Raw genomic sequence first — 23955 nt, 5'->3', positions numbered from 1 at the left:
TTGAAAGTTACCCTAAAATACCTATATATTTAAAAATCATCTAATGTAGCAAAGTATATTCCTTGAAACATTAGCATCTTGGGATATTAATTGGCACAGCTCAGGAAAAAATGAGGCTGGCAGACATGGACCTTGTTTCAAAGATAATCCTCCTCTTTGAATAAGGGCTCCGTTTCTTTCTTTCTCCTACACTAGAGCGGGGGTCTGAGTGGAGGTGGTGACTTTTCCTTGCTCACTTCCCTTTCCTCTGCCCATTCCTTGTCCCCTGCTCTTTACCAGCTCTTTCCTCAGGGAAAGTTCTCCTTTCTGGGAGCAGCAGCTGCTCTGAGGAGAGTAGCTTCTTCCTTGCAGAACACTGTGTCTTCCCATTGGCAAGTGCTCACTCCAGGCCACCTGTGAGGGGCCCTCAGAGCCCATCGCTTGGTATCTGCTTGCTTTACCTTCTGTCTAGTAAAACAAATTTGGGGAAATGATAAGGTAAACAAAGTCAACAGGTTTTTCTACTTAAGGACCTCAGAGTGTTGAATATACTTATGTGCCTTAAAAATCTCCCAGGTGAAGATACTGTATGTAACAGTTTTCTAGGCTTATTTGACCATGGAACACTTCTTGCCAGCTCCCAATGTGGCAATAAAATATCCCAAGCCCTTCAACTTGCATTTTACTTACAAATGAACTATTAATCGGTTGAGTATTGAGTTTTTCTATTATAGAAAATTATCTTCATGGCTTAATATTTAAGTCTGTTTGAATAAATCTATTTCTTATGGAATCTGCAGTTTTCAGTCTTCAATTTCCCTCCTCTACTTCCATCTCTAAAATACTCACTACAACTGTTGCTGAAGATCTCCAATCAATGTCTCAAGTCTTTTAGGAATTTTTAGAGTGAAAAAAGAGATGGATTCCTTTCCCTAGGGGAATTTGATATAGATTTTGTTCGTTTTGTAGGTTAGGGTATATATGTGTCGAGCCATGGCGGGTATGGACCTGATGATGAAAGTGATTATTTTCTCAATTTACGCTACAGATAGTAATCAGTTTGATTACTGCTTCTACTATACAGCCTCTGAGAGAAATGAGATGTAGGTACTTTCAGGTTTATAGATGTACCTGCTTCTTGGTCTACACCAATGCTTAGAATCAGAAACATTTAGGAAAAATATTTTTCAGCCAAGATGCCTTATGAAGTTATCCCCTTTACCGCATTTTTGAAAAATTAATTGACATGTGAAGATGACACTGGAAGTTTTATGTTCATTTAATGAGCTCTGTCTTCAGGGCTACCTCAGGGAACAAGGCTTTGAATGTTTCCTTCCTTATTTCTAGGTATTTACCAACCCTCTGAGAGTGGCTGAGGGAGGCCAGTGTGTCATCAGCACAGAGCACGTCCTGGTTTCTGATGTGGATACCCAGCTGGACAGCATCTGCCTCTCCCTGCAGAGACCGCCTCCGCATGGAAGCGTGGAGCTGAACGGATTTCCTCTAAACGCAGGGGGCAGATTTTCTTGGGGAGACCTCCATACCTTCAAAGTTAGGTTAGGCCATTTCCTGGCTTTTTTCCTTTACATGCTTTGGCTGCTATCTGGATCAGTTGTGAGGCAGAGCAGGAGAAAGAAGTTCGTCCAGTTCTTTCAGGAGTACCGATGTGCCACTTAATACTGTCAAGGGTCAGTTGAAAATTAGAGATGACATATTCTTCCAGACATTTTCTTTCCCTCTGGCTTGCTGTACCGGTGGGAATGCCTTTATGAATATTTGAACAACAAAAGGTAATTGCCATGTATATTGAATTTGCTGCAACTGCACATATCACCAGAGGTAGAAGTCACACTAGATGAATATAGGCTGAAATAATCTGTAAGGCTAATCTACACTAGCCTTGGACTTATAGGCTTTCAGAAAAGCCAATTTCATGACCCTGGAAACTCTGGGATAGAATTCAGCTGACTGGTGTCTTTAGTGTAACCTTTTATTCCATTCTCTTGGGGTGGGGATTTCCAGGCCAAACAGTAGGCGGGGTAGGTGGGGTATGGAGTACTACTTGGCTCTCTGACAGTCAGGGATAGAGCAATCCCTGCCTCATAGTCCCACAGTAGTTTTCCTCACCATAAGGTCTTACATTTCTTTTGCCTAATGCAGTTCTATAAGAAACTTTTCTATAAAATCTAGTAAAGCAACTTCTCTGGAAAACAGTGCAAGCTACTCAAAAGCAATGGTCTAGTAGACAGACATACTGGTTAATTTCTTACTTACAAGTTTCAGTTATAAATGGGAATTTTGGCTCTTTTGATAAAGTATAGTAGAAGATATTAGGCATCAAATGCTGAGTTCCACACTTGACTAGGAAGTTGACTGGGAACTAAGCTTTGTGCACAGGGAGATCAGTTTAATCCGACGGTTTAGTTACATTGCTGATTCACAGTCTCTAATATCTTGACCACTTTTCACTACTCACTCCTATTCTCATTAAAATTTCCGTTTTTCTCCCAAGATCTCAGCTTTTAGCTACATGTTATAGAGAGAGCTCTGTTTAGATAATTCTTACTAAGGAGTGAATGATGGATAGAAAAAAAAGCACCAATATTTGTTAGCACATATAGTTCAAGCATTCTGCTAGAGACTTGCAATTAAGTTTTTTCATTTAATCTTCACAGCAATCAAGCCTGACAAGGTAGATGGTTCGATTCTCATATTATAGTTGAAGAAACTAAGGGCAAACTCAGCTAGTATGTGGGGGAGTCAGGTTTTTTTTTTTTTTTTTGAGGAAGATCAGTCCTGAGTTAACATCCATGCCAATCCTCCATCTTTTTGCTGAGGAAGACTGGCCCTGGGCTAACATCCGTGCCTATTTTCCTCCACTTTATGTGGGATGCTGCCACAGCATGGCCTGACAAGCAGTGCATTGGTGCTCACCTGGGATCTGAACCCGGGCCGCCAGCAGCTGAGCGCGCGCACTTAACCGCTACACCACAGGGCCAGCCCCGGGAGTCAGATTTTGAAAGAATTTCTTTTTCTACTTGACTCCAAGCCTTGTCTTTGGATGTGTAATCTTAGACCCACTTGGCCCTTCTCGGGGTACTAGCACGGCAAGAGAAGATTAGCACATTGCCACATATCAATCTATTTTTGATAAAAAAATATCAAGGAGCATGACAAAATAAAGCATAGGAGGCAGTGTGTGGGAGGGATACTAGGGGCGGGAGGTAGACTTTCTCCACCATTGCAATGGAATTCCAACCTGAGTCTCTAGCCAAGTGGATGAGACTACTTCTGAGTAAAATACCTTTTAGCCCTGGAATTTTTTTCATATGTAAATATTATACATGTTCAAAATACTATACTATTTTTAATGCAACTTTTAGTTTCAATTCCTAGAACTATTTTCATTCTTGAGTGTCTTGAACAGATCACTGATAAGCTAAAAATTTGTCTCAATTCAACTCAACAACTATTTAGAACTCACTAGGTATCATTGCAGTGGGCTGGAGAGTAAATGGAGAGTCTAGAATTAGACAATTCCTTCAAGGAATTTCACTGAGAATTAAAGGAAAATAGAGCCAAGGCTAGACCAAGAAAAAATCTTTTTAAGTCTGGGAGAAATTCGAGAATCTTTATAGATTGAGAGGAAGAGAGCTAGTAAATAGAAAAGGAAAAATGGCAGGGGAGAGGCAATAAATAATTCATAGATCAAAGTTTTAGAGAAGAGCTGAAGAGCTTCAGAGTACAAGCAGAAAGATTAGCCTTGAAAGTAGGGGAGGAGGAAGAATCATCCAAATGGTTTTACCTACTGTTCATTCAGCCTCAGTGTCCCCCTGGCCCTGGCCAGTGTTTTCTGTGAGTAGCAGAGTTATACCAACCGGTTCCCATTGTCACAGTGGCAACCTGAAGGGCTGCTTTTTGATTTGGAGACAAATTATGAACTCATATAACACATTTTTCCACGGTGGAGTCATTTTACATTCAGGGATACTTAAGTAGTTAAATATGTGACTTCATGATTGTGCTGGTTTTTTTTGTTGTTGTTGTTATTTATTTATTTATTGAACACATGGCCAAAGGCATGGAAAAGCTCTTGTGTCATGCATCTCAACATACTCTCACAGTGGCCTGGAGAGATTAGTGACAAATACTGTCCCCACAGGTATCAGCATGATGGATCTGAGGTACTTCAGGATGACATCCACTTGGAGGTCACAGATGGCATGAATTCAGCAGAATTTGTTCTACACGTTGAGGTGGGTAGCAAGTTTACTTCCTGGTTCACATAGAAATAAAGCCTCTGGTTTGGAAGCCTCTTAGAGTCTCTGGTAGAACTTGAAACACATGGGCTCTAAAGTAAGAGGATGCCTGCTTACATCTGTGAATGTCTCAGGACAGGCAATAGAGAGCAAAGTTATATTGGAGAAATGGGCATGCTGTTTTCTCTCTCCAATCCAAGATAGAATGACTCTAACCTCAAACCCAGATACTTACTTTAAAAAGCAATTGGTTCATGTATAAGTTATTTCTAATATTTTTGAGCTGTAACACTCAGAAATATTAATTTAGCAGCTGGGCAGGTTAGGCTGGCATCACTAGAGTTTTCCTTGTTGTGTGGAGGAAGCCATGTCTGTATGTGCATGGTGCCCCTTTGTGAAGTCCTGTACCATATACCCCTGGCCTGAGGTATGTTTGAGGTGATTATTTTTCTTCTTTTGACAAATGAAGAAACATCTGCACATAAAGGTTGAGGATATGCCCAAGGCCTGATGGGAACCTCAAGTTTCTCTGTTGAGTGACCACTCAAGTCCGTAAGCATAACTTGTAGGATTTGTAGGTACTTATAGTTAGTGACAAAGGCAGGTCTACAGAAAGACTTATCATGTTCTCAGAAGAGCCACTATTATTCTCACTGTACCAAATTCTATTTCTGTTGGAATTCTGTCAGATTTTTGTGATATGAAATTGTTATTAGTGGTAATAATAATATGTTTGTAAGATATTTTACAATTAATAATTAACTAAGAATGATCACACTCATCTAGTGTTTTTAGACAGGAAAGGAATTATCCCCGTTTCATAGTTAAGGAAGCTTAATCCCAAGAATGTTCAATGACTTGCTCAAAGTCATTAACTTGACTGTGTAGACCTAGGCTGGCATCTCCACTCTCTGGTACCTCTGGTTGTCTCTAGCCGGTATTCTTTCCTCCTCACTACTGCCATAGTTGTAAATTACCAGGTTATTATAAGTATCATGCTTGCTAACATTTCCTGAAAACACATCTGTGCCAGTCACAATGCAGAGACCCTTCCTTCTGTTTTCCCACTTAATCCTCATGATGGCTTTTGAGGTCTAGACGAAGAGCAGTGTGTTATTTCAGCTTCTAAAGGGAAAATTTTCTTTATTGACAGATTTTTACATACAGTAGTCTCCCCTTATCCACAGTTTAATTTCTGGCGGTTTCAGTTACCCACAGTCAACTGATGTCCAAAAATATTAAATGGAAAATTCCAGAAATAAACAACTGTTAAGTTTTAAATTGCACGCTGGACAGAGTAGCATGACAAAAATCTCATGCCATCCCACTAGGGATGTGAATCATCTCTTTGTCCGGTGTATCCATGCTGTGTACACTACCCACATGTCAGTCACTTAGTAGTTGTCTGGGTTATCAGATTGACTGTCCTGGTATCACAAATAACCCTTATTTTACTTCATGATGGCCCCAAAGTGCAAGAGTAGTGATGCTGGCAATTCGGATACGCCAAAGAGAAGCCGTCAAGTGCTTCTTTTAAGTGAAAAGGTGAAAGATCTCAATTTAATAAGGAAAGAAAAAAATTGTATGCTGAAGTTGCTAAGACCTACAGGAAGAACAAATCTTCTGTCTGTGAAATTGTGAAGAAGGAAAAAGAAATTCATGCTAGTTTTGCTGTCACACCACAAATATGTATGTATAGGAAAAAACATAGCATATATAGGGTTTGGTATTATCCGCTGTTTCAGGCATCCACTGGGGGTCATGGAACATATCCCCCATGGACGAGGGAGGACTTCTGTATAGAGAGAGATTTTCTAAGTTCCCTTTCTTCCTGAAGAGCAAATTTCAGGGCAAAAAGTACCCAACCATATCTTCCATCCATGACCATCTTATCGATGACAATAAGCAGTACATTTGAGAAAAACAATCGTTTATCGTTACTTTTTAGACAAAAGCCCATGACCTTTGAAAGCCAATCAGAGGTACAGGCAATTTTGGACAATTATGTGTGCTGTTCTTTATCCAAGAGAATTGTTTTTAATTCTGTTGCTTTTGAGTTTTATTATACATTTGAATGCTGAGGCTCTTTTGTGAACTGCTGCAAAATGGTTATTCGGAGTTTATTGGTGAGGTTCCTCAGAGAAAATCAAGAACAGGAAGAAAGAAGGTCTTTAATGAATCCATTCAGAAGACTTGAAGAATGATATTGCTGCCTAATAAGCCAATAGGAAACAGAATAGAGGATTGTATACCTTTGTTTATACCCTTGATTAAATAACTAAGCCTGGGTTTTCATCACCCCATCCCTTTACCCATTAAAGGCAAGTGTCAACATAATTTCATGCATATTTGTTGTAGAGTTGTTATCCTATTTAACAACAAGCAGAGTAATCAGGGCATATATGCATAGTTAGATTCATTCATTCATTTATTCCATAAATATTTAATAAATGTCTTCTATATGCCAGGTCCTAGGTTAGATGTTTGGGGTACGATGATGAACAAGATAAAAATGTCCTTGTACTGGGGCCGGCCTGGTGGCGTAGTGGTTAAGTTCACGCACTCCGCTGTGGTGGCCCAGGGTTTGCAGGTTCAGATCCCGGGCATGGACCTACTCATCACTTATCAAGCCATGCTGTGGTGGCGTCCCATATAAAGTAGAGGAAGATAAGCACAGATGTTAGCCCAGGGCCAATCTTCCTCAACAAAAAAGAGGAGGATTGGCAACAGATGTTAGCTCAGGGCTAATCTTCCTCACACACACAAAAAATGTCCCTGTACTTTTAGAGCTTCAGGGAAGGCATGAAAACAGGCATGAAACAGATTATCACTAAAATAATTATTTAAAATATGGATGTTCTACAAATAAACAGGTGCTAAAAGAGAGTAAACAATAGAAGTCCCTAAATGAGCCTGAGTTGCCAAGGATTTTCCTGAGGATTCCACATGTAACTTAAAGGAGGAGGTAGCCAAGCAAAGAGCTGAGGGGCAGAGCATAACAGGCAAGGGAGCAGGGAGACGATGCAAAGATGGTGCAAAGACTTGAGATGTGAGGAAAGCAGTCTTGAGGTGAAAATGGGGAGGGGTCACAAAGACACCCCATCACATGAGGTGAGACCGAAGACATCCTAGGAGAAGTGCTGGGAAGCCATTAAAGTTTCCTGTAGACAGTGACTTGATGAAAGCCACATTTTTTATTTTATTTTATTGATGTCATAATAGTTTATAACATTGTGAAATTTCAGTTGTGCATTATTATTTGTCAGTCACCATATAAGTGTTCCCCTTTACGCCTATGCCCACCCTCCAACTCCCTTCCCCTTAGGTAACCACTGATCAGTTCTCTTTGTCCATGTGTTAGTTTATCTTCCACATATGAGTGAAATCATATGGTGTTTGTCTTTCTCTGTCTGGCTTATTTCACTTAACATAATACCCTCCAGGTCCATCCATGTTGTTGCAAATGGAATGATTTTGTCTTTTTTTATGGCTGAGTGGTATTCAGTTGTACATATATACCACATCTTCTTCATTCATTTATTAGTTGATAGGCACTTATGTTGCTTCCACATCTTGGCTATTGTGAATAATGCTGCAATGAACATAGGGGTGCATAAGTGTCTTCAAATTGTTGATTTCAAGGTCTTTGGGTAAAAACCCAATAGTGGGATAGCTCCTGATCATATGGTATTTCTGTTTTTAATTTTTTGAGAAATCTCCATACTGTTTTCCGTAATGGCTGCACCAGTGAAAGCCACATTTTTAAAAGATTACTTTGGCTGACTCGTGGGGGAAGGAAATTTAGGGTTGAGAGTGTTCACAGGCCAGACTTGATAAATGAACTTGCAGCACACACACCAGGTCAGGGCTGTGAACTCAGAGGGGGAATGTCCTTCATTCCTATTTAGAAGGAACGTTTTTTCAAATTTCTATCTCTTCGTAAATTGAGAGAGCCAGTGTGATCCTGTGTTGCTTTTCTTTCCTTTCTTGGAGATTTATTTTCATGATAGTGAGAGAAAAATGTTTTACCAAATTGAAAACTGGCACTGATTTAATGGTTATGGACTTGCAGATTGAACTTAAAATGTTTTGAAATGCAGCTGTGGCTTATTGTAAGTCCAGAGAAACTTCCTGGGTGGCAGGAAGTTGAGGGTGGAGGAGAGCTTTGTAATCACCAAATGATTTGAAATATAAATGACTTTGATGTGGTAAATGTAAATGCATCTGACCGCAAGGACCAGATTTCCTCTAGAATATGTGTACATTTAATGAAGGAGGATAGGGGCTTTGGTGAAGAATGCTTCATATTACTTTTATATTTTGTCTGTTTCAAAACAAACGAGAGCTTTGAGTCCCAAATCATAACCTTACTTTCCCATTCCTAACTAAAATGTCTCTCGTGTGGGTCATTTCTTACAAGATGGTTCATACGGGGAAAGTTAAAAGATACAGACTGCTTGGCCAAATTCCATGGCTATTGTTTCATGTGTCTGGAAGATCGAAAATGCTAGTCATTCCGACTATGAGCTATGGGTTACCAGTTGAGCAGTCTGTCATGGCTTTCTTTTTCTTGAAAACATGCATTTTTTTTCCTGCTTAGATATTCCCCATAAATGATGAGCCACCAATCCTAAAGGCTGACCTCATCCCCATGATGCATTGCTCAGAGGGCAACGAGGTGGTCATCACCCCTGAATACATTTTTGCTACCGATGTGGACAGTGATGACTTGAAACTGATGTTTGTGGTTGCTCGAGAACCTCAGCATGGGGTGGTGAGGAAAGCTGGAGTCTCGGTGGATCGGTTCTCTCAGGGAGACGTTATCTCGGGGGCTGTGACCTACAAACACACAGGTAAGTGCTAGCCTTGTGGCTAGTCTGGGTGAGGGGATGCAAGCCACACGATAGAGTCTTACCTCCACTCCTCGCTGTGGGTTCCGATAATCTAACCGTCTTAATGTTTGCCTCCATTAAAAAAGAAGCCACAGCAGCAGCAGTATCCCATTTTTTAAGTATGGTCACCATATTTAGAAGTATGATCTCAGTAATGTAATGAATTTCAAGGAGTGGACAAAGAGCAGGTGTTATTTCTACTCAGTTCCTGATGCTTCCACATAAGCCCTCAGTGCACCCTGGGGTTGTCCTCATGACTTTGGGTCAATTTGAAGAGGACTTTATTTGACCATCGTAGCTTCTAGATTCATAAATCATAACAGAAATGCCTGTAGTGAGCCCCGTAAGATAGTTATATTATTAATTTAAAAAGTTTACTCATCACCACTAGCTCCTAAGAAGGAACTGGTCTGCTTTTTGAGTTCTTGAAAAGCAAAGATGATGTCTTATACTTTGGGTAACTTGCCCACAGCGCACGATAGTGGTGGACACAGATTAGCAATACAGTAAATGCTTGTCTATTAGTATCATGCTTACCTTTCTGGCATCACATTATACTGTTACCTAGGTGGCATTTGTTCCCCATGTGAAATGTTAAAATAAAGAAAATATTAAAGCAACATCTGATATCTGCAAGGCACAGTACTAGCCACTGTGGGCTCTAAAAGAGTATAATCCAGATCCTGCTGTGAAGGACGTTTGATTTAAATGGGTAGACAAAACCCATTCACGTGCAGAGATGATAGTGTGAAACATCCACACATCATCACCCCTCCCACGTCTTCTGAATTCTGGGTTGGGGGCACTTCCTCAGTAATAACACCATATATCTCCTCCACTTAACTTTTGTCTTACTCGGTTACAATTTCCTGTTTACTCATCCATATGCCTCCCTAATCTGTAAATTCCATGTGGGAAGTACGATTGGGTATGTTAAGCTAGGTGAGTGGTACAGAAAATAAGAGCTATCAGAATTGAAATCACTTTCTTATTTCAAGAGACATAGAGAGAGAAATACAAGCAGTGAGAGGGAAAGGAACTCAAGGAGCAGAGATTGAGATAGCTAAGGATTAATTCGGAAATGGGAGAAAACATTTTGAAATAATATTTTTCATATGTACTTTGGAAACAATGATTTATTAGGATACCAGTTGTTTCATGGCCAGTTAATTAGTATGGGACATTTCAATCACTTCGCCAGATATTTTTTTTCTTTAAATGGTACCTCCTTATCTTCTTATCTGCATTTAGTCTTAGGAAAACATTCATTGGTTATTTCCTTGCCCTGGGGAGCATAGTCCATGTATTTGATGTCTCTCAATAGTTCACAACTCTGTGCTTCTTTTGGTTTCTCCAATGGATCTCAAATAGACCAGCAGAAAAGGGATCCAAACACCAATGATTGTTTTTTTACATAACTTGAACATCTTTGGCAGGCTCACGCAGCATAGAGAAATTAGGAGTGAGATGAATCTGTCTTCTCTTTGAGTGCCTTATTCCAGGTGCAAAACAACAAGCACACATATTTATAAATCGCTTCTGGTGTGATGGCCATGGAAGGGAGTGTTAACTAATTTTTTTTTCAGAAGACCTGGTAGAACATTGGGGCAAATTATTTCAGATAGATGTATTTTTGTTATATTATTAAACTAGAAGAAAAACTGTATTCAAAGGATGTTTTGATATTTGAATATTATGTTTTCTTGTAATGTTCACTCAGTTACTCAATTGGTAGTTACTTAGCACTGTCCTAGGATTAGTATAAAGAACCACAGTAGAACTGTAGGATCTAAAGTTTCAGTGAGTTATGTATAAATCATGTCCTTAGACTATATTCCATTTCAAGGTGCAGCATTCTTTCATCCATGTTGTAGCCTTTTTCATGGCTTAATGTTCGCCTACTTTTCTAGCTCTTTCTATAAATGTATCCTATACTTCCATTATATTGAAATTATAGTTACTGAAGGTATTATGTTTACCTCTTTTCTTTCAAGCTGTCCTTTCTTCCTGGAATGAGTTTTTCATTTCTCTTTCTGACTCCCTTTCCCTGCAGGTCCTCTCTCCCACCTCCCAGTTCTCTGCCTGGTAAACCATTCATCCTTTAATGCTTAGTACAAGCCCAGCTAAGCTTCTGGAAAGACTTCCCTGACTTTCCCTGGTGTGTGTGCCCTGCCTCCACACCATTGTCAGCCAACACTCTCATCTTCCTTCACTCTCAGCACCTTGTACATAATTGGGATGAGATATATGAATTTTCCATTTCATAGATTAAAAAATGGCTTAATAGTGGCAATTTTGTATGGTTCCGCTTAAAACATACATGTATCTGTGATATTCTAACCATATTGCATTTCTTTTTCTACTATTAGACTACATCAGCACCTGACACGTAGTAGGTCCTTTGACATCTGACATTCTTTTGAAATATCTTTTGACATCTTCAAAATGTCTGCCTTTTTCTCTGCTGGAGCACCCAGAACACTAATTGTCACATAGTAGGCATTAAATATATATTTATCAAGTGAGTGATGAATAAATATGCTTTAAGCCAATTTGTTTTTTATATATATGAATAGATGAGAGGCCTCTTTTTTTTTTTTAGTTTTCCTAAAGTTGAAGGCTGATTGTTTAATTTTAATTCTCTCAACTTCAACTCTATTTTTCCTTATAATCCAGTTTTCTCATCCTCTAAACATTTGGTTGCTTAATAATATCATCTCTAGATTTTCCTTGTCTTTTTTTCAATGGGGAGAATAATGTCAAGCACAGTACTCTGTAGATTTGACGAACGCGTCTTGTGAAAGAGGCGACATCCCTGATCTTTTGTGTCCTGGTGTCATCAAAACTTCAAACATAATTGCTTCCCTCTTGGCACTTTCAAAGTGATGCATGAGAATTACCAAAAGTACATCTGCAGAACTTTTCTGTCCTCGGATAGTGAGCACTCCTACCTCTGTGCTGTTAGTAACCTAGGAACAGATTGTCCTGTTCACTGATGAACTATCTAATCTTCCTTCTTCCTCTCACTGGCTAAGTTGGAGCCATTTTGAAACCCATAGGTATAAGCCCTAAGGAGTAGAAAGAAAATGAAAATAAACGCCACTTCTTTTCCAGGTGCTGTTGCTGTTTTGTTAACATCTTGGCTATTATATAATGAGAAAAATATTGAAACAAATGACAAAAATGTGGATTCTCTTTGTATTTCACCTATGCAGCTTCTTCTATCTCTCATAACTACTATGTGGTTGATGGTTGTTGATTTAAGGTGGTTAATGCAAATGGGCAGACAATTACCAAAGGGACAAGGGTGACTTCTGCTCTCCCTGAGGTTGGTCCTGACACTAAGCAATTATGAGAGGGGAAGGAAACTGTCACTAGTCCAGTTTCGTGTCTCTCCCTTGTTCATTTGTGAACTGTCAGACCCTTGTTAGCCCTGTTTTGCCCCTCCATATGGTGATGGCTGGCTGGCAGGGATTTCACCGGAGGCAACAGATGGGCAAGCATTTTTTGCATTAGTTTCATGACTCTATTTCATTTCATAGTGATAAAATTGAGTTTTACACTTTAGCCACATAAATTCCTTTCTTTGCCATTCTATGCTTGTAGAAGAGGTGTGAGTAGATTTCATCTTGTTATTCTATATTTTTAAAAAGTTGTGTTTCAGCTATAGCTGTGTCTTCCAGGTGGTGAGATTGGCTTGGTGCCTTGTTTTGACACCATTACGTTGGTGGTTTCGGATGGAGAAGCTGGCCCTTTTGTGGATGGCTGTTGCAACAATGGATCTCAACCATCTGTTCCTCTTCATGAGCCCTTTCCAGTGTATGATCTCAACATCACAGTACATCCAGTGGACAACCAACCACCTTCGATTGCAATAGGTGACAATGCTTTTTCTGTTAAAGTCCTATTATCTCATCTAGTGTCATTCTCATGGTTCAGTGAAATAGTGCACTTTACTTGTAGTCAAAATAGAAAATCATCATACAGAATTGCCTCCAATAATAGCCTCAACACAAATTTGTGGAAAATCCCAAATCTAAGAATTTACTTGTTTCAAAATTTGGGTAATTCTGTATGGAGAGAGAATGCAACTGTGTACATGAGAGTGTATGTGTACGTGTGTGTGTTGGGATGAAGATAATGTTGGAATCCTCAAATTTTCTGGTTTTATTTCATGTGGTAAAATATCATTTGCCTGCTGGAGAGAGAGTAATTTATTTTATCCATAATAATTTCTATTAGAACAGAATGAGGGTACCAGAGAGACCATTTATATACATTTAACCTTATTTGCTTTTTAGAAAGTCATCTCTTCATAGGCATTATGTATATGTTCTGTCTCTCAGAAAAAAAATACAAGCATATGTATGAATGTTTTTGTAATTTGCAAACTATCTCCCAAGCAATGTTCTGGAAAGGAAGCATTATCCCTGCAGAATAATTAAGCACCAAGGCATGAAAAAAATGTTCATTATGAGCAATTCATAATAGCTTGCAGGCAATTAACACTCTGACAAACAGAAGTAACAACTGATCTTGAAGGGTACATAAACTACATTTAGTGGCTTATCATTAAAACAGTTTGGCAATTCTTATTTTCATTTGTCACTTCTATAGAGACGCAAGGGAAATCAGAGTTCCTTGAGAATGACTAAAGGGCTGTACCGGAGCATTAAGTATTTCTGCTGTCTTTCCATTATTGTGTGACTTGCGAGAAAAAAATGTAATTCCATAAGTCAAATTAAATTCCATCCATTACCCCTGAATATTTTCACTGGAAGGAGAATTATGCCAAAGGAAATGAACATCTCCCATGGAAGTATATTTGCGTATGGGAGGCTTCTCTGAACTGGAATTTCAATCACTCCCTTTGTCCTCACTATTCTGATTAGAGGATTGCACGCTAAATCATAATTGTGTTATAATTTGTATGCAGGTACCATGTTTGTTGTAGACGAAGGCTTCTCAGCAGCCCTTACCATTAACCATTTGTCAGCCACTGACCCGGACACTGCAGCAGACGACTTGGAATTTGTTTTGGTTTCTCCTCCCCAGTTTGGCTACCTTGAAAACACACTCCCTTCTGTGGGTTTTGAAAAAAGCAATATGGGCATAAGCATAGGTAAGTCACAGTTTCATGACCAGCAATAACTTGTCTGTGCTTATGGATCTGATTGGCCAGATCATGCTTAATAACTGGGTAAGGACTTCAAAAATGTTCAAAACACCATATACATTTGAGGAATTATTATTATTATAGCCGATATTTTTTAATATTATTGTTTTTCATTTGAATTTTTTATTTTGAAATTCCCCACGTATGTGAGTTTACTTCAAAATAAATGAAAATTTCACTTACGAAAATACTAATTATGAAAATGAATAATTTCTGGGGATATAATGTACAGCATGGTGACTGTATTGTATTGTATATCTGAAAGTTGCTTTGAGAGTAGAGCTTCAATGTTCTCACCATAACAACAAAATGGTAATTATGTGAGGTGAAGGATGTGTTAACTCACCTTATTGTGGTAAACATTTCACAATATTTGCATGTCTCAAATTATCACATTGTACACCTTAAACTTACACAATGTTGTATGTCAATTATATCTCAATAAACCTGGTGGGGAACAAGATTAATTGCATTAACGGTTATGCAATTTCTCCTGTGACTTAATGCACAACATAGAGCATTTTTCTCTTTTGTTTTAAGGCAATGTCAAAATACCAAAACAGCAGGTCAGTTAATTCCACTCAATCCAATCTGTTGCTTGATATATGTGTCAAGTTGGCAGATGATTGATTGACTCTTGTTTTGCCTTTATATGAAAGAGATAGTCTCTTTCTTATTTAAGCATGGTAGGAACTGCTCGTACAGAAGAAGTGGTTTTAATCAAAAGAAGGTCTCACTGACATTCATTCCAAATATATGAAGTATAACACATCCTGGTTAGTGGTTATTGCCCTTCTGTTCTCCATGCAAATTTTAATCCTTCGTTATGATTTATGGATATCTGTTTTTATGTTGATGGTCGAGAGTCATTATAGCAGCCCCCAATAGCTGATTCTTAGGTTAACTGCAATGATCCCTTATTTGCTTTACTGAGAAATAGGCTATGGGGTTAAGGATTAAGGACCAGTAGCTTGGAAAAAAATGCTTTTTTTATTTACCTGCTCCATCTTGGTGTGCTCTAGCTTCGTTTCAGTGGAAAGACATGAAGGCTTTGCACATTAACTATGTGCAGTCCAGGCATCTGAGGATAGAACCAACTGCTGACCAGTTCATGGTGTACGTCACAGACGGGAAGCAACGCTCCTTGGAGAAACCGTTTTACGTTATAATCAACCCCACAAATGATGAAGCTCCTGACTTTGTAGTGCAGAATATTACTGTAAGAAAGATATCAAAATTTTCATTTCTTTCTTATCATTTTTTGATTTTTATTTTCACCTAGTCCAGTTCACCTAGTGCCTTGGTCCATGTGCACTTAACACATTAAGCTGATGAGGAGTGGGGAAGGCGGTAACCTATGTCACGTAATGCAATCACTTGAAAATATTAACCTAATAATGATGATGGTAATGATAATAATAATTGCCAACATATAGCAAATGCATGGATGCAATTATAGTTGCATATATAAGTAGGATGAGTACTTACTAGGTTGTAGTTACTATTCCAAGCCCTTTACATATATTCATGTTGAATCCTCACAATAGGCTTTTAGGGTGATAGTATTATTATTGCCACTCAGTAACTGAAAAAGTGAGGCATAAAGAGGTTAACTTAGTGGCGTAAGATCACAGAGCTTAGAAATAAATGGCACATAGGGAGTGGCTTATAGGGGATTTTCACCCAGGCAGTCTAATTCCCGAGCATGCCCTCCTAACCAATGCTATAATTGCGAGGACTCTTAATTCACAAATTATAAGCATCTTTTTTATATAGCTATTTATAAAGATATAGAAATGAAAAAAGATACAGTTGGGACCATTCTTTTTATGCAGTTTTAAAAATGTTTTTATATAATAACATTTGTAAGTTTTATTTAAAAATTTAGATATATAGTTAAAATGGCCCATAATATCACCCCTCAGATAATACCTGTCTTTAAAAATATATATATATGTGGTTAAACAAGTTAGAGTGTTAAGAAACATACACAACGAAATGTGAAATTCTCCCTCTTCAACAGCCCCTATCTGTAGTCACTCCCCATCAATTGAGTTTTTAGTAATTCCACAAAAATAATTCGAGCACATGCCAATGATGTGTATGTGTATGTGTGACTTTTCTGTATGTTTTTACTTACAAATCAGGGATCATATTATACTCACTACTCTCTACTTTATTTTATTTTGGTGAGGAAGATTGGCCCTGAGCTAACATCTATTGCCAGTCTTCCTCTTCTTGCTGAGGAAGATTGGCTCTGAGCTAACATCCATGCCCATCCTCCTCCCTTTTGCACGAGGGACACCCCCACAGCATGGCTTGATGAGCAGTGTGTTGGTCCATGCCTGGGATTCGAATTCGCGAACCCTGGGCTGCCGAAGCGGAGCACGTGAACTCAACCACTACGCCACCAGGCTGGCCCCTCTACTTTACTTGTTTTAAAAACTTAATTATGCATACTGGAAATCTTTTCATATCAGCATATAATTATTTTTAAACAATTCTATTTTTTATATATGATTATTTGATGGATTATTTATTAAATGGATGAGCACAGATTTTGGAGTAAGAGGGATGTGGGTGTTGCTATTTAAGAGTTGTAGGGTCTTGGGTAAGTTATTTCTCTTTATGCTTCTGTTTCCTCATCTGCAAAATGTGTATCAGATCTTCCTTCAGGGGTACCGTGATGATCAAGATGGGCAGGCACATGGTAGACACTTAATAACTAGGTGCCATTTGTATTATTTTTGTTGTGTGTCATCTTTTTTCTGACATTGACCAAAGCAAACATTATCTATTTTGAAACCATTATCTTGCCTTATTTTTCACTAAAAGTCATCAAACTCTTAATGCAAAAGTCTTCATTTGATTTGAATTTTCTACTGAATCTTAAAGGTATGTGGGAGCCACTTCAAAATGAGATGAAGAGCCGGCTCCTGCCTTTCTTCTTCTGTTGGCACACAAGTTTCTCTGGAGAGCAGTTCAGTAATTGTGAGAGAGAAAAAAATCTACAAATGATTCCTTCTATACCTTCTATTGCCTTCTATCTATCTAGAGTTGGGGTTTCTGCAATAATTAGGCCACTGGGAAATTGTCCCTTGTTCTTCTCTGAAAGTAATTATGCTTTTTTCCTGTGTGTTCCTTAGAGAAGCTGTTGAAGAATAGCAAATATGGAGCCCCATGTGTTATTGACAGAGTTGATTTTAAGCTTTGAGTGATTTTTTATTTTATTTTTTGAGGAAGATTGGTCCTGTGCTAACATCTGTTGCCAATCTTCCTCTTTTTCTTTTTTCTCCCCAAAGCCCCAATACATAGTTGTACATCATAGTTGTAGAGTTGTAGCTCTTCTATGTGGGACACCACATCAGCATGGCTTGATGAGCGGTGAGTAGGTCCAAACCCAGGATCCGAACCAGCGTACCCTGGGCCGCCGAAGTGGAATGTGCAAACTTGACCACTACGCCACCAGGCTGGCCCCTCAAGTGATTTTTTAAAAGAGTCATATTTATTTTGCTTTCTTGTGAAAAAAAATGTGTTTATTTTGTAGATAGACTTCCATCAAGTTGTGCTGCAACTTGAAAAAAATTTGAGGTTTTAGTTTAAGTTATTATAATCCATTTGAAACCTGTCTACTTGTGAGTTTCTGCATTTTGTGTATATTGAGCTAAATTTTTTATTTATAATCTCAATAAACAATTAAATGTGCCAAAAAGAATACCACATTTTTTCAATAAAATTTCTCAGTCATTTTGTGAATTAATTTACCATGTTATAAATGAGAAATGTTGCCATACAGTGAGTCCAGGAGTCCCAAACTCTCTGAAGAAGGATAATTAAAACATATTTTAGGTTGCTCTATTAAAATTCTTGGAGAACAAGGCAAGTTACCGTCAAAGATGATTTCATAATTGTATCATTGTGCATTAAATTATGATGCCATCTTAGTCCTTAATAAGTAGGGTCAGATAAAAGAAAACCAGAATCATTTTAGTCCGAGTATCATATATGGCAAGTGATTCTTGTTTATGACAGTTCATTGAAGAGTGGTTGCAGGAAGGTTCTCTCAATAAGAGAGACTGAAGAAAAAGGGCGTTTTCATAAATCTAAACCCTAGGTATCCTTCAAGGCTAAAATGCCTACTGAGCCATGAAGACATTCTTGGTCTTCTCCACCCTTTGACACTTCTTCTTCATCCATATTTAGTAACGCTAGACATTTTCTTCCTTGCACTATAATAACTGATGGACAGGCCTTCCCAATTCCATCTAATTTTGATTTTTTAGAATATTTGTATTCCCCACAGCATGTAGGACAATGACATTGCAGATTCCTAGTAAGTAAGTGTGAAATTTATATTCTCTTATTATTTACATCTTACTATATTTCAAAATAAGGAACAGAAATATTTCTTTGTTCTCTTTATCCTCACTATGAGAAAAAGAATATCAAGACAGCTAAGTACCATGTCAAGTTCTAAATGACTAGATCCTACATGAAATGAAAATCATTCAGTTCTCTTTGTGCTTAAAGGATTATGAAACCTGAAGTGGGGGGTGGGGGTGGGGAAGATAGTTCAGCAAAATTAGAAGTGTGAGGACTGGGGAGAGATAAGGGACCCAGAATTACAATATACACTATGATACATCCAGAAGCATCCTTCTCAATTGTTGGTTGCAATTGAAATACAGAAGTTTTTGCTGCAATGACAAAAATTAAAAACACTAAATACCTCCAGTGTGTATAGCAGATATTTGTGCCATTTCTAAAACAGAAATATAAGAATTGTGACAGCAATGAGAACCAGGGAGTTAAAATAATAGATTGGGATCCGAAGGTGAAGGGTCTAGACTCAGGTTTACAGCAGAACTTCTCTGTGACTTCCAGAAAGCAAGCATCCTGTTGGTTGCTTATATATGTATAAAATCATATATATATAATCATATGTCCTTTGTCCTTCATGGAAATGAATAAAGTGCCTTGAAATCTTCAGAAAAACTGTGAAGGAGATTAATAGATGTCTTTTCGTCTAAGCTCATGGTAAACCAACAATTTCTTTTTAGGACTCATTACACACAAATCTCATAGAAAATTAGAAACAGGATGTCTTGAAATTATTTCTTTTGAGCAGTTTGCCAAAAGAAAGACAAGTTTTATTCTGCACGCCGCTGACTTTTTGGACGTGTTTTTGTTTAGGTGTGTGAGGGTCAGATGAAAGAGCTGGATTCTTCCGTCGTCAATGCTGTTGACCTGGACATTCCCAAGGACCCCTTGCTGTTCAGCGTTACTCATGAACCACGGCATGGCCTCCTCATCAGTGGGATGTTTAGCAAAGACTTTCCTCAGTATAAGCAGCCCGCCAACCCTGACCAGAAGTATGAACATGTTCACAACTTTTCCATGGAACTTGTCCAGAATGGTACATCATGTTCCCCTTCTATTTGTTGTTGCTGATTTAATAATTTAACCCAGAAAAGATAATAGTAAATCACAGAAATAGGAAGTGAAGAAATAGCATTCATCTACTTTATTCATTTATCCCTCAAGGGTTTTCTCTGGGCTCTGGGTTAATGCAGGGCATGAAGCCCCAGCTAGAGATAGTGGGTAATTGAAAAGGAAATAATATATTTTCATTTACTTTTAGGGTATCAATAAAAATAGTATTTGCGATTTTTGGTATTTTAGCTCAGGCTTTTAATGTCATAATAAAAAATTCCTTTTTAAAACTATTGAAATCCAGAAACTAAATTGGAAGAGATTTGTCTGCCAAAATTGCCACATTTGGGACAAATATAGAACCACATATAATAACTCATTATTCTCTAAGGAGATAAATTGCTCTTTAAGGAAATGACACATTGGAATAGAGGCCTGAATTATTTTTTAATTACTCTTTTAAAAAAATCGATCTTATCCCATTTTCTACATATAAAAAATACTTTTAAAAATTTGAGAAAAGCGTGTGGTTCTAGAATCTAGAATCACTGCCTGCTATCACTCTCCTTCCTGTCTTTACATACTCTATTTCCCCAGCTTGGAGAGGTCCTTTCTTCTCCTACTCTAAGCTAGCCAATACTGTGCCTTCAGAGTCAGTTTACTGTTGACCTCCCCAATGGACCCCACCAGACCTCCAACTCATTGCTTCTCTGTGCTTGTTTCATCTTAGCACTCAACATTTTTCCTTCTGTCTTTTAATTATTCCTTTCCCCAACTAGAGCATAAGCTCTCTGCTCCAAAGGTTATTTTGCAATAGCTACACAATGTCGTCTCACATTTGAATTTGAAAAGCTAATTCATATATTTCTGTTTTTATCACTTGCAAAGAAATAAATTCTGGAACTTAAATGATATTACCAAATCAGTAACCAAGTGTAGCAAATAATAGAATATATTACTATAAATGTTTTTTCAAATATAAGTCAAAGGAAAAAGGAATAGTAATTCAAATTTTACTCTCAAAAAGGTCAGTGTTTTAAAAATAGCATTCATTGGTTATTATTTAAATAACTAATATATACATATTGTGTAAAGTTTGGACTATATAGTCATTTTGAAGAAAAATTATAATTGTTCATGTAAATTAATATTTTAGTTAATATTTTAGCGACATTCTCAGAGAATAGATTTTCACCTCTATTTTATTTTTGGCCCATTTTATTTATTTATTTATTTATTTTTTTGTGAGGAATATCAGCCCTGAGCTAACATCCATGCCAATCCTTCTCTTTTTTTGCTGAGGAGGACTGGCCCTGGGCTAACATCCGTGCCCATCTTCCTCCACTTTATATGGGACGCCGCCACAGCATGGCTTGACAAGCAGTGCATTGGTGCACGCCTGGGATCTGAACCTGGGTGGCCAGCAGCGGAGCGCGCACACTTAACCACCATGCCATGGGGCCAGCCCCATATTTTTGGTCCATTTATAGCTATATTTTTTAAAACTTTAGCGTATTCTCACACACATCCCCCCACACAAACATATAGAACTTATAAAACTGCTACGTTATTATGTAATCTGTTTTTTCTTATCAGTTATTATAAGCCTCTTACTTTTTAAATATTAATTGAAAACATGGTTTGTGATAACTGCAGTGTTTTTTTGTATGGATATACTGTACTGTAATTTTATACATCTCCTATTTTTAAATATCCAGATAGCTTTTCATTTCTTTATATTACAAGTTATATATCAATAAACGTATTTTACATATATTTATATAACAAATCTTTGGACACACCTCAGTATTTCTTTTGCATAAATTTTTGTAATGAGATTACTTGGTAAAAAAAGGTGAGCATTTATAATACTTGTAGGAAACAATTGCCATGGCCACCACATACAATTTCTCTGCATCCTCACCAAAATTTATTGTCTGTCTTTTTTATTATTGCCGTCCTAGTGGGTGTGAAGTAATATCTCATTGTGATTTGGTTTTCCATTTCCCTAATAATGGTGTTGAGCATCTTTTCAGGGGTTTATTGACTATTTGTATATCTTCTTTGGAAAAATGTCTAACTCAAATCCTTTGCCCGTTTTGTAATTGGGTTATTTGTCTTTTATTATTGAGTTGTGAGAGTTCTTAACATATTCTGGGTACTAGACCCTCCTTTATCAGATATTTGATTTGCAAATATTTTCTCCAGTTCTGTGGGTTGTCATTTTGCTCCCTTGGTAGTATCATTTGCAGCACAAAAGTTTTTAATTTTAGTGAAGCCCAAATTATCTATGTTTTTGTCTTGTTTTGATCACTTTTGCTTCTGATGTCTTATTTAAGAAACCATTGCCTAACCCAAAGTCATGAAGAATTACTCCTATGTTTTCTTCTAATGGTTTTTCTAGTTTAGCTCTTACATTTAGGTTTATGATCCATTTTGGGTTAATTTTTATCTACAGTGTGAAGTAGAGATCCAACTTCATTCTTTTGCCTGTGGATATCCAGTTGTTCCAGCACTATTTATTGAAAAGACTACTCTTTCCCTATTGAATAGTCTTGGCACCTTTGGTGAAAATCAATTGATCATAAATGTATGGGTTCGTTTCTAGACTCTCTTCTGTTGGATTAATTTACATATCTATTCTATGATGGTACCACATTGCCTTGATTATGGTAGCTTTGTAGTAAGTCTTGAAAATGGGAAATATGAGACGTCCACCTTCGTTATTCTTTTTCAAGCCTGTTTTGGCTGTTCTGGGTCTCTTGCATTTCCACATGAACATTAGGTAGGTTTTTAAAAATTAGTTTTATTTAAGTTTTGATTCATCTAGAATTTATTTTGGTTATTGGCTGGAGGTAAAGATCTAACTATAACTTTCCCCAAGTAATGAACTAATTTTCTGTTTCATTTCAACACCCTGACACTATGTTCTCGTACAGTTTATTAAATAATATATCCTTTCCTCACTGATTTTAACTAAGACCCTTATCAAATTACTAAAGTACTTAAATAGGAATTTTTAATGAACTAAGAGGACACTTTTACTTCATAAAACTTTAATTTCATCCTATTGCACTGATTAATGAACTCTTGCTGACACCAATGCCTTGGAAATTAAAAGAGATTATCTGTGACATGTTTTGGAATGGTTCAATCATAAGAAAGATTTACTTTCTCTCTTTTTTTCCCCTCTTCCAGGAATGAGGTTGATGTATGCACACGATGACTCGGAGAGCCTTGCTGATGGCTTTACAATCCAGTTGTCAGATGGGAAACATAAGATACTTAAAACCATTTCAGTAGAGGTCACCCCAGTTAATGATGAGAAACCAATGCTGAGCAAGTAAGCTACCTGAAAAGAGTCTCTTTCAGATTCTCTATAAAATTCTGAGCTCTGGAATACTAGATACAAATGTAGTGTGTGTCCCTTATAGAGAAACAAGCCTTAATGGTGCCTGTCTATCACAACTTATAACCCGCTCATGCACGTACAACCATTAGTGCAAATGTTAGTTTAATGTAATCTCTCCTTAACAATTCTCAAATTAGCCCTTTAATTATTTGATTTACCTCTAGAAGTTCTATTTAGGTGTAAGTAATTAAGAATGACTGAACATACAGTATGGAATGAGCAGTCTATTAGATATTTAAACACATGCACACACACGCACATGCATGCACACACACACCAAAGTGAAATTAATATATAGATTAAAGTGTGAAAATATTAACTGCAGACAGTCCTCAATCTGGGTGTGGTCATACTTTTAACTAAGAGTGACTGAGGGAAATACATCAATGCCACTTCTTTCATCATCTTGGTACTTCATTGTCCACCAGTCCTCTACGATGTTCCATATAGATCAGTGCTCCTTGTCAACTGATTTTAAAATGATCATGTTTAAAATAGTCTGAGCTGATATTATTTTTGGGTTTTTTTGGTGAGGAAGATTGACCCTGGGCTAATATCTGTTGCCAATCTTCCTCTTTTTGCTTGAGGAAGATTGACCCTGAGCTAACATCTGTGCCAATCTTCCTCTATTTTGTATGCGCGATGCCACCACAGCATGGTTTGATGACCAGTGTGTAGGTCTGCGCCGGGGATCCGGGCCTGTGAACCCGGGGCCGCCGAAGTGGAGGGCGTGAACTTAACCACTACGCCACCAGGCCGGCCCCCGAGCTGTATTATTAATTGCAGACTTTCTCTGTATCTCCC

The 23955-nt window shown here is 37.8% G+C and overlaps 1 protein-coding gene across 8 annotated transcripts in view; it reads left to right on the top strand.

Moving 5' to 3' along the window:
* The window catches only part of FREM1 (FRAS1 related extracellular matrix 1), a 152016-nt gene that overhangs the window by 67372 nt on the left and 60689 nt on the right, over positions 1-23955 (top strand). For all 8 annotated transcript variants that reach the window (XM_058565808.1, XM_058565807.1, XM_058565809.1 and 5 more), the window contains 8 exons: positions 1327-1535; positions 4142-4235; positions 8839-9091; positions 12814-13008; positions 14067-14252; positions 15329-15525; positions 19500-19722; positions 22938-23082. In XM_058565808.1, the coding sequence (XP_058421791.1) occupies positions 1327-1535; positions 4142-4235; positions 8839-9091; positions 12814-13008; positions 14067-14252; positions 15329-15525; positions 19500-19722; positions 22938-23082 (1502 nt within the window). The remainder of the gene's footprint in view (positions 1-1326; positions 1536-4141; positions 4236-8838; positions 9092-12813; positions 13009-14066; positions 14253-15328; positions 15526-19499; positions 19723-22937; positions 23083-23955) is intronic.

Source organism: Diceros bicornis, chromosome 22 (assembly GCF_020826845.1).
Source record: "Diceros bicornis minor isolate mBicDic1 chromosome 22, mDicBic1.mat.cur, whole genome shotgun sequence".
NCBI classification, from domain to species: Eukaryota; Metazoa; Chordata; class Mammalia; order Perissodactyla; family Rhinocerotidae; genus Diceros; species Diceros bicornis.
Note: the sequence above shows the minus strand (reverse complement) of the source record. Positions and strands in the feature narration are given on the sequence as shown.